The sequence below is a fragment of the Trifolium pratense genome, linkage group LG7, assembly GCF_020283565.1.
Source record: "Trifolium pratense cultivar HEN17-A07 linkage group LG7, ARS_RC_1.1, whole genome shotgun sequence".
In the NCBI taxonomy this organism is placed as follows: Eukaryota; Viridiplantae; Streptophyta; class Magnoliopsida; order Fabales; family Fabaceae; genus Trifolium; species Trifolium pratense.
In genome coordinates this window covers 35682968-35694773 of record NC_060065.1, presented here as the reverse complement: position 1 = coordinate 35694773, position 11806 = coordinate 35682968, and the positions used below count along the sequence as shown (strand labels likewise).

General features: G+C 34.5%; 2 protein-coding genes and 1 pseudogene across 2 annotated transcripts; 2 read left to right on the top strand and 1 right to left on the bottom strand.

The window, feature by feature from the left end:
• Positions 1–408: 408 nt before the first annotated feature.
• On the top strand, positions 409–3909 carry LOC123895508 (cytochrome b561, DM13 and DOMON domain-containing protein At5g54830). The gene has a single exon (XM_045945880.1). It carries the CDS (start codon positions 750–752, stop codon positions 3432–3434), a length of 2685 nt encoding a protein of 894 aa, XP_045801836.1. The 5' UTR covers positions 409–749; the 3' UTR covers positions 3435–3909.
• A 2508-nt stretch (positions 3910–6417) lies between these two features.
• On the top strand, positions 6418–9235 carry LOC123896345 (annotated as a pseudogene).
• Positions 9236–9816: 581 nt separating this feature from the next.
• Positions 9817–10592, bottom strand: LOC123897852 (SKP1-like protein 14). The gene is made up of 2 exons (XM_045948644.1): positions 9990–10592; positions 9817–9942 (listed from the first exon to the last, which is right to left on the bottom strand). Exon 1 carries the CDS (start codon positions 10508–10510, stop codon positions 10025–10027), a length of 486 nt encoding a protein of 161 aa, XP_045804600.1. The 5' UTR covers positions 10511–10592; the 3' UTR covers positions 9817–9942; positions 9990–10024.
• Positions 10593–11806: the final 1214 nt, after the last annotated feature.

Here is an 11806-nt window from a genome sequence, read left to right as displayed (position 1 = left end):
AGAAAGTTTGATTTTTAGATTCATCATGTATCTAGATTATATTATTTTCTAAATATATTAATTTTACAATTAATCTAAAAATCAAACTTTCTTATATACTACTCCGTCCCATAATATAGGCAAAAAAAATATTTTCACACTTATTAAGAAAAGTAAAATATGATAATTTCAAGGTTGATTTTTTGTGTGTTTGTTGAAATAAGTTTTATGGGAAGATGTAAAAATAGTTTTTATTGGTTATTGATTATGGGGAAAAGAAGAGAGAGAGTAAATTAAGTAAAAGTTTATCTTGAAAATGATAAAAGTTAGTTTTTTTTTCTTATAATTTGGGACATGAAAAAGTGATTTTTTTTACTTATAATATAGGACGGAGGGAGTATATATAGAACTTGAGGAGTACTTAACTTTATGATAGCTTTGAGTTTGGGTTCCCTATTTGAAGACTATAACTTGTTCTTGTTTTCTTCAACCAAACAACACACGAAGCTGTCACATATATCAACCCAAAACTAAAAACACCAACGAACGCGGAATCGCAAAAACAACAAACACGTTACTCCTTTTTCCATTTTTTTTTTTAAAAATAAACAAAGCAAAAACAAAAAACCACCGTGCCGTGTTAAGTTACGATCATTTCAACGACGGAGATCGTATTTCTCCGATCAACACGTACGTTTTCAAGCGGCGATTCGGATCCACCGGAATCCGAAGAAAATCCGCTTTAACTATATTCGGATCTTCTTTTCCACATGCTTCGTGAAACTATCTTCATCTTGTTATCTCTCTTCTTCTTCGGATATGCAGATCCTGCTCCGAAATGTACCCGGAGCAGTTCCTTCGTTGATTTCGAATCCGAATTCGAATTGGTTCAACATCAACTTCGAGGCCATTTCAAGATCATCGATGATTGTTCTTTTAGGGTTTCTCAATTTGATATGCTTTCTGGTCTCGATGTTCATTTTTGGGGTGCACTCGCTTCTGATTTCGATAATCTTACTTCCGGATTCATTGTTTCCGATCATAAACTAAATCACACGTATTCAAATTTCACTTTCGATGTTCAATTGTTTCCTAATATTACTTGGGATATGATTCATGTTCTTGCTGTTTGGGATCTTCCAACTGCATCAAATTTTGGTCATGTTTTGATTCAGAATGTTACCACCGCTGCGGCATCGGCTCCGTCTGGGAGTGATGGAGAAACGAAGGTAAGTGTTGTTCATACTGAGCCAACTATGTTTGATAATTGTAAGGTTTTGAATGAAGATTTTAGGGTTCGTTGGAGTTTGAATTTAAAAGAGGATTCAATTGAGATTGGGTTAGAGGGTGCAACTGGGGTTATGAATTATATGGCTTTTGGTTGGGCTAACCCTAATGCCACTGATTCAGAGCTTATGGTTGGTGCTGATGTGGCGGTTACTGGGTTTAAGGAAGATGGGTTGCCATTTGTGGATGATTTCTACATTACTAAGTATAGTGAGTGTGTGAAAAACAGTGAGGATGGATCTGTTGAAGGGGTTTGTCCTGATTCAATCTACGAAGGACCGGATAGAGTTGGTTTGGTGAATGATACAAGGTTAATTTATGGTCATAGGAGTGATGGGGTTTCATTAGTTAGATATAAGAGACCTTTGAGTCAGGTTGATGGTAAATATGATCACCCTGTTAATCAATTTGCTAACATGACTGTTATTTGGGCTTTGGGAAAGATTAGAGCTCCTGATACGGTTTTGCCGTATTATCTTCCTCAGAATCATGGTGGTCTTCCTTTTGAGACTTTTGGTCACTTGGTTCTTAATGTTTCTCAGCATGTCAATGATTGTAAAGGTCCTTTGGATGCTGGTGATAAAGAGGATCAAGATATCATCATTGCTGATGCCAAAGTTCCCTTGGTTGTTTCCTCCGGTCCGGCTTGGCATTACCCTAATCCTCCAAATCCTGTAAAGGTTATTTACATCAACAAAAAGGAAGCTCCTGTGTTGAGAGTTGAAAGAGGTGTGCCGGTCACGTTTTCTATTCAAGCCGGGCATGATGTTGCGCTTTATGTTACTTCAGATCCCATTGGTGGGAATGCCACGTCGAGGAATCTGACGGAGACTATTTATGCTGGTGGTTCTGAGGCTCATGGAGTTCAGGCCAGTCCCATGGAGCTAATTTGGGCTCCTGACAGGAACACTCCTGATCAGATCTTCTATCATTCGGTGTATGAGAAGAAAATGGGTTGGAGAGTGGAGGTTGTGGATGGGGGTCTATCTGACATGTATAACAACAGTGTTGTTTTGGACGATCAACAGGTTACTTTCTTTTGGACATTGACGAAGGATTCAATATCTATTGCTGCTCGTGGTGAGAAAAAGAGTGGTTATCTTGCCGTAGGATTTGGCAGTGGAATGGTAAACAGTTATACTTATGTGGGATGGGTTGATGACAATGGTGTCGGTCGTGTTGACACTTACTGGATTGATGGACAGGATGCCTCGAGTATACATCTTACACGTGAGAATTTGACACATGTGAGATGCAAAAATGAAAACGGCATTATTACCTTTGAATTTACACGTCCCTTGGTTCCAGCTTGTAGTAAGAGGCCAGAATGTAACAACATCATTGATCCCACAACTCCACTTAAAGTCATATGGGCGATGGGTAGTAGATGGAGTAATAAACATCTCACTGAAAGGAATATGCATACTGTTACCAGTAGTAGGCCTATACGTGTTCAGCTGATGCGCGGTTCTGCAGAAGCAGAGCAGGATTTACTTCCAGTTTTGGCTGTGCATGGTTTTATGATGTTTCTTGCATGGGGTATCTTGCTTCCTGGAGGTATCTTGGCTGCCAGGTACTTGAAACATTTAAAGGGTGATAATTGGTACAAAATTCATGTTTACTTGCAATACTCAGGGTTAGCAATAGTTTTTCTTGCACTTCTTTTTGCGGTTGCTGAGCTTCGCGGGTTTCATGTTAGTTCCACACACGTTAAATTTGGAATTGCTGCTATATTTTTGGCTTGCATACAACCAGTTAATGCATTCCTTAGGCCCCCAAAACATTCAAATGTGGAGTCGCCAACATTGAATAGGATTATCTGGGAATACTTGCACATAATTGTTGGCAGATCTGCCATTGTTGTTGGCATTGCAGCACTATTTACCGGCATGAAGCATTTGGGAGACAGATATGCTTTGGAAAACGTCCATGGACTTACTTGGGCAATGATAATTTGGTTCTTAGTAGGTGCATTGAGTATTGCTTATTTTGAATACCGCGAGAAGCAGCGAGTAAGGGATCGGATATTTGGAAGAGGCAATTGGGTGCTTGGTAATGAGGAAGATGATTCCCTTGATCTCTTGAGTCCAACAAGTACACTTGCAACAAATAAAGAGTCACAAGCCTCTGCAAGAATGGAAGTCCAGTTAGAACCTTTAAACAGGTAGATAAATAGATGCATATTTTAACTTGCCATTGAAAGTCTCCATTCTGCAGCACTTTTTGGCAAATTCCTCATTTAATCTGAGCTTTCGGGATTATTCATCAGTTACGAGGGTTGAGGCAGTTTTGAGGTGTAAAGGGAGCAGTTGCTCATCAGTCTCTTTGTACTGATGTTGCCATTTTGTGAAGAGAGTAGCTTTCTCATAGTCATATACATGTTCATTAGATAGGTTATATCTTTTGTTCAATCTAGCTGCTATACTTTTTTCTTGTCCCCCAACAAAAAACAAGAAATCAAACTTTACGAAGTGAAAGATTTATTGTAATGTAGGTTGTGTTCCATAATATTTTTGGGTGTACTTAAGACATGGAAGGGCTATCTAGCCAAAGAATTGTTGTAAATTATGGGATGCAGTTAACTAATACTACAACACAACATCATTAATTTTTTGTTTCAATGTGATTCTTTTTAGTTGTTCATGGAGCTATTCAACCCTTTGTGATTGTAAAACCCGGAATCAATATTAATCTATTTACACTATAATAACTAGTAGTAGTTATCATCTTTGGGAAGTCATGTCCCATTTTTTAAAACGAAATTCTTTTTTCGTGCGGCCAATTCTTGGAAAATGAAATGAGAACTTAAGTCACATTTTTTCGCCCTTATGCTGTAGATTCTACCACATTTGGTTTCAACAACTTAGCTTCTTGGGGAATTGTCTGACTTGACTGTGTTAGTCATTTGTTATTTTTGAGTGTTTATTAGTCTACATGCTACTGCTACATAATCTAGGTGTTCTTGTATCAAGTAGCAAGGGTGGTATCAAATAGCAAGTGACTTGTATATTTAAGTTCAAACATCTTCTATGTAATTTTAGTTCTATTTCTGTATTGTTATGCAATCTGTTTATACAATTTTGCTTGCCAAGGTACAAGAGCTAGTTTGATTAGTACAATTTAATAAAAGACCAACTTGAGCTTATGGATGTGCATGCTGAACTTTTTTTAGAATTTCACTTCCTAGATGTGAAGATTAGTCTAAGTCCATGCTTCATAGAGGCATTCCTTTAAATCTTGCATTAATGGCATTGGTTGTATTGTAACATCACCTTTCCATCAAAAGTATAGGAAAACCACAACACCATAGGCAGTGATAACAATAGTATTTCATACTTGATACTTGATGCAACCATTCAATACCATAGATTGAATATAACATACACTAATATAATTTGGTAGCAGTATTTATTACAATGAATACAATGTGGGGCTTTGTGTTGTTGGGGTATCAACCATCTCAAAACAATTATGCATATACCTATGTGACTTGAAATAGGCTTCAAAAATCAAAATCAGCTTCAACGAATTCTGAGTCATAATTCTATAACTTCACAAATTGAGGACTAAATAATATGATAATAGATTACTGCGTTAATTAGTTTCATTACAAACCCTTAACACATCAAGATCACTCTCTAAAGGAATCACTTGTTTCTTTGATTTTTGCTGATTAAACCTATCATCAAATGTTTCAAACACCACAACAAGTGCTGCAACACGTTTACAAGACATAGCAGATAATGCCATCAGAAAGTAAGTCAAAAGAAAGCAAGATGAAAATGCAACATACTACTACAGAAAAATGCAAATTATGTAGGTTTTTCTTGCAATCTGAGGAGGGGTCAGGGGATGTACAAAAGCAACCTGAGAAGGACGGCCAGCAGCGTGACAGACGAGTGGGTTGGGAACTCCGACGAGTGAGTTAGGAATGCAAATTTAAGATGTAGTTTAACATTCAAATGATAAACAATTAGTATTTGTAAAAATAAACAGTAAATTTATTAAAATGGTTTGGAAGAAGCAACAAAATGTACTGGTAGTCTATTGTCAAGCAACAAGCATTGCATTACATATGCATATACAACAAAAATTGGTCCACACATAAATTTCCAACTATTCCCTTGTGAGTGCCCTTGTTAGAAGTCACATACTAGAGATATGACATAGATAACCTTTATAATGGTAACGCAAATCTCAACTCTCAAGCTAGCTAGCTTTTGTGGTTGAGTATAGGCCTTCCAAATTCTTTGTGGTTGAGTATAGACCTTCCAAATTCTACCCGCTCTCTTTCTTTCAAAACTCTTAATAATGTCATAATCACCAAAAACTCTAGTAGGTTGGTCCAGTGATTAAGGTTTGAACTTTACTTTTTCAAAATTTCAAGTTTAAGTTTTCAAATGTTACTTTTTGTATTGAACTAGTTTATACAACATAAAATTTTGGCTTCAATTGAATTTCAGTGAGATTTGTATCTTTCGTATCTAAAACGGTGAGCTTTGGATTTCAATCAACCATATTTTCATGATCTTTAGGCCCCCATGGTTCTTTTCCCCCTGGATTTTATTTTTTTTACCCTTCAATAAAAACTTCGGTTGCTACAAAAAAAAATTTGGTTCCTGTTAACCGAATTTTCCCTGAATTTGAACTAGAAAAAACTTCCGTTTCTGCGAACCGAAGTTTTTAGCAAGGACAAAATTAGAATATTTGGGGATATAAAAAATACATGAACATGAGAGACCTAGAGAGAAAACATCTATTTTCATTAGCCGAGGTATTGTGACATAAAAAATTAAAAAAAAAAACTCAATTGTTGCATTGCATGGACCACCATGACATAGATACAGTCAGTATATTAGTATTATTTTTTGGCATACTATGTCCCATCGTACATAAAATCCACTTACAATATCATGATCTATTTATGTATTTATAAACCATAAAATGAGAGGTAGAAAGAAAGAATAAATTAATAATCAGACACTACCTTATGTAAAGCTTGCATGCACCAAATATATAAGCCTTTTTAACTGTAACTCAATAATAAGAATAAGAATTAATAACAGTATCTTACTATTTTGTAAGATAAGGATTTGAGAGACACATACACCATATTTGGTTCCCAATTGGTGACTTAAGTTACAAAGGTCCATGACCTTATCTCAGCTCAGAAAATTTGCACCTCAATATGATCTGTACATTATCAGTAATAATGAGATGTTTGGTTGGCCAAAACTTTGATATATTTGTAAATTTTTCTACAAATTTTCATGTATAATATAATAATAAGATAAGATATATATATATATATATATATATATATATATATATATATATATATATATATATATATATATACACCAAAAGGTATAGCTTTCTAAGAAAAGAAAAGAAACCAATGTCTAGTCTCATTTCCATCTTTGTCTAATCTCCATTCCAAGCACAGAAATATTCACCTAAAAGAGTAAATTTCCATTTTGATTCTTGAATGTTTAAGTAGCTCACTATAACATCAAAATGTATCAAGTGTTGTTGTGTTATTGGAGATTGTTTGAAGTCCCACATTGCTTAGGTTTCCGGGATGTAAATTATATAAATATATGAGGGCAACCTCACCCTTTGAGCTAACTTTTGGGGATGAGATACAAGCATATTTATCCTATCAAAGTTATAAAACTATACATAAACATATTTTGTTAGTCAATTTGATCATCGTTCAATGTGTTTTGATTTCTTTAATCAACGTGTCTATGAAATTAAAAATCTAAAACACACTTAAGATTTAAGAATTTTCTATAATTTTAATACATCCAGAAACAATAATATCGCTCTCTCGCACATTTAAACATCATAGTGAATATTTATTTATGTCATAACTCATAACAGATAAAAGTAAAGTATTGTAGGATAGTGTGAAATGTAATGTCAAAATATGATGACTTTTTTTCAAAACTTACCATCAAAAGCAAATAAGATAGCACGAGTAGTACCTTTGACTTAAGTAACCAAATCCATTTATATTTATATAATATAACTTCTTCTAAAATCTTAAGTGGGTTTTAACTCTCAAGTTACTGTCTCTCCACCTCTCTTGTCTTTTTTTGTTGCAGTTTTGTTCATTCTACTCTTTAGTATCCTTTGAAACTCTTCATGAGTACATGAATTTTCATCACACTCTTCAAGGAACCAAAAAAAACCAAACCATTCATTCATTCATGGAAACACAAAACCTTATCCTTTTAATCCTTTTGTTCTTTCTATCTTGTTCATTTTCCTTTGTTCCTATAGACAACTACGTGGATCACACAACAATGTTTCTCAATTCAGTAGAGTTTTCATTAATGATTCTATCAAACCAGGTTCCAATTTTCTCTCTTCAGATGATTCCATTTCTCTTACAGACAAAAACCCATCTCAGAATTTGCAAACTTTGTATCACACAGCTAGAGTTTTCATTTCCACTGGAAGATACAGGTTCAACATGAAGAAAAATGGTACTCACTTGGTTCGTTTTCATTTCTTTCCCTTTAAAGCTCAAAGTCTTAACTTGAAATCTGCAAAATTTAGTGTCTTGGTTAATGGAATTTCAATTCTAAGTGAGTTTAAGCCATCTAATGATGTCATTCTCAAAGATTTTATTTTGAAGATTGAATCAAACTTGCTTGAAATTTTGTTTAGACCCTTTAAATCAGGTTTTGGATTTGTCAATGCTGAAGATTTTGTTATAGATTATGGAACAAGGTTGGTTGGTCCTTCTGGTGTGGAAGAGTACAAAAACCATTCATCTCAGGTTTTAGAAACTATTCATAGGATTAATGTTGGACTGTTGGAGGTATGAAAATAACTCCTTTCAATGATACCCTTTGGAGGACTTGGATTCCTGATGAGGATTTTTTGGTTTTTAAGGAAGCAGCTAAGCATGCAGTAAGCACTGATATACCTAATTACCAAAAGGGAGGTGCAACTCGAGAGATCGCGCCTGAGAATGTATACATGACTGCTCAGCAGATGAATAGGGAAAACTCAAGTTTAGCTTCAAGATTCAACATAACATGGAATTTTCCTGTGGCTCGTGACGGCATTTTGCACTTGATTCGGTTACATTTTTGTGATATTGTTAGTCCTTCTCTTAATTTGCTTTACTTTGATGTGTATATTAATGCATACATTGCATATAAGGATCTTGATTTGTCAGCACTTACATTCCATCTCTTGCATCACCAGTCTATGTGGATTTTGTTGTTCATTCGGACGAATCTGGTGTTATTCAAATAAGCGCTGGTCCTTCTGATCTGAGTAGTTCTATAAGGATTAATGCCATATTGAATGGTGCTGAGATAATGAAGATGGTCAACGATGTCGATAATACTAAAACTGTGCACAGGAGGAGGAGGCAATTATGGGAGTTGTTGTGTTCAATTGTTGGAGGAATTGTTGTCTTGTTTATTGTTGTAACTGTTTTTCTACTTCCTACCAAATGCAGGAAGAGGGAACCAAAAGAAAGTGCCGCGGAAAGTGTCGGATGGACGCCTTTGCGTATGTTAGGAGGGAGTTCCCTTAGTAGAACATCTGAACATGGTTCTTATGGATATCTTGGAATGAAGATCCCTTTTGCTGATGTACAATCAGCAACAAACAATTTTGATAGAAATTTGATTATAGGTTATGGTGGATTTGGTATGGTCTACAAAGGAGTACTTAGAGACAATGTGAAGGTTGCTGTCAAGAGAGGTATGCCTGGTTCAAGACAAGGCCTTCCAGAATTCCACACTGAAATAAGTGTTTTATCCAAAATCCGTCATCGCCATCTTGTTTCACTAGTCGGTTTCTGTGAAGAAAATTCAGAAATGATACTGTACTTGTCTATGAGTATGTAGAAAAGGGTCCACTTAAAAAGCATTTATATGGTTTGTCGCGACAATCACCTCTCAATTGGAATTAGACATGTGCGAAACTGGGGAACGGGACAAGGGCAGGTCAGGTGAGAATCTCAGAGTTCCATCAAAGTTGAAAGTTTTGTTTCTTCTTTTTTAAGCTTAGTTAAGTGAATTCAAACCATTGATTGATATGTTAATTTTAACAACTAAAAAGAAAATCGTTGTTCCTCACTCACATTGTATCGAAAAACATTAGTATTAATATGTATTCGACATGTTACATCCCTTTCCAGGACATCTAAAACAATCGAATAAACCTGCATAAGATTCAAACTTTCTATATAGATTTGTTTAACATTATAGATTTGATCGAAACTCAATCGAATAAACCAAATCAAAATTTGCTCAGACATTTAGACCCATTATTCAGTTCCATTAACCCTATTCTTTGTAAAGAAAGGGAGTTCAGTAATCTATTATTCCATCCAAAAATCGAACTCGAATTTCGTTCTAAGATGAACTCACTAACCCCTTAAACCTAATCACTTGCTTGCAATTCTTTTTCCTTCACTGATAAAATCAATTCCCCAATTCAGATTAGATATTTCAAAACCAAGTTAAATACACAAACACATTGGTGAATGTAACAAAATTAGGGTTTCAAGCAAATATATCAGCCAACAATCAGAACAATTAAATTGAACAATAGAAAATAAATTAGAAAACAGAACCACTTCCATTATCAAATTCAAATCATCAAAACATAAAATTCACAATTCCCCCCAAATAAAAAACCTAAATTCATATATTCATATATTCTATAATGCTAGGGTTTAAGTTTCTAATTTCCAAATTAAACATACAAATTTCAAGATCCTCTTTCATTCTTCTTGTTTTTCTTCGTCTTCTTCAGGTTCAATGTCATCACCCTTAAAAGCCCAATCATTCTTTTTCCGAATAGCAGCATATTCCTCCGGCGTAAAATCATTCTCAATACCAAAATACTTCCTCACATACCCAACACTCTTCTTCTCAAGTCGATCAGCAACAGCCTGAGTAAGAACCTCGAAAAGATCTTCCATATTCAAGTAATGCACAGCGAGAAGAAAATCCTTCAATTCATCGTTATCAAGTTTCTCGACGGAGAATTCTTTCGACTTTCCGGCGACGGAAAGTTTGTAATAGTCGATGATCATGTCCATGTGGTGGCTGAAAACGTTGTGGATGGGAATCATGTAGATGTTAGCGTCGGCTTCTTCGATGATTGCTTGAACGGTTTTCATTGTCTTGGCGAGTGCTCGTTCGACTTTGAAAACAGTGCCGTCGGAGGTTTTGAGAGAGATCAAGTTTGATGAAGATGAAGCCATTGATTTTGGTTTCTTGGAGTCGCTAGGGTTTCGAATTTGGGAATTGAAGTGAATAGTTATGTTTATGAATCATGATATTACTCCTTTTTATAGAAGAAATTTTAACATGACCGTTCGATTAAACAAGCATACATGATATAAATATTCCTTATCACACTGGATTCATTCTTTTTTTTTTTTTTTTCTCTCGCCCTCAACCAATATCCCTCTCTCCATGGTCTGCATTTTCCATGATTTTTCGCCACAGTCCGCAAATAATTACCCGTGAATTGATATTTTTCTATCATCTAAAGCATAACTATATTGTTGTAAATTTGTAATTGGGAAGAATGAAATGAGTTTTTTTTTTTTTTTTTTGAAGAAGCTAAATTAGTTCACTCAAATTGGCATCAAGAGAGAATATGAATGAATAGAAAGAAATGTGTTTTAAAGCCAAAACATTCATATTTTAACACCTTACCTTTTTCACCATCTTCATCTCATGGGTAGTAGCAAATTGAATACTCATTTTATCAATTGTGTTTCAATTCACATGCCATAATTTAAAAGGGCCCCAAAAACATTTCACAATCTAACTGATCTAAGCACTTGTGAATAAAATCAAAGTTGAGAATGGAAAAAATACAGTTGCAAAGTATATAATATCCATGTTATTATTGGCTCAGAAAAAAAAATCTATCGATAACTTAAGAATTTTCCAAGTGTACAGTTATTGTCATTTTCTTACACTTTTGAGAGTGGAGTTTCTTGGTTGATGGCTATCAAAACCCTTTTTTTTTCTTCTTAGAGAAAAAAATGTTCTTTCTTCCCACAAAAATTATCCACAAAAGAATCAATCTGAAACACCCATTTAATAATTTTTTAAAACAAAGTCTAGTTTTGTTTTAAAGAGTGTTTTTATTGAACCAGGCGATGAAAAAGAGAATGAGAGTGCTATAGGAAAATAAAGAGAAAAAGAAGGTGAATCAAGTGTGATAACAATTAATAAAATCTCATGTACTTGTTTAATCTAATGGTCAAGATGAGTAGTACACCGGTGAGGGACTTAATTCAGCCCTCACTTTAGAATTCACCTTTAATATTGTTGCTGATTTGTTTTTTTTATTTATTTATTTTTTTTATCTTTTTGGCTATGTGGTGATCTACACTACAGTATAATTTATTCTATATCTTTTTTCAAGTTTTTCTTTTATGGAAAAAATCGTATATTTATTCTATATCTTTTTTCAAGTTTTTCTTTTATGGAAGAAATCATATATTTATTCTATATATTTTTTCAAGTTTTTCTTTTATGGA

What these genes read in the sequence shown, in the direction of transcription:
- LOC123897852 (XM_045948644.1), bottom strand. Translation starts at nt 10,510, where the DNA reads ATGGCTTCATCTTCATCAAACTTGATCTCTCTCAAAACCTCCGACGGC.
- LOC123895508 (XM_045945880.1), top strand. Translation starts at nt 750, where the DNA reads ATGCTTCGTGAAACTATCTTCATCTTGTTATCTCTCTTCTTCTTCGGA.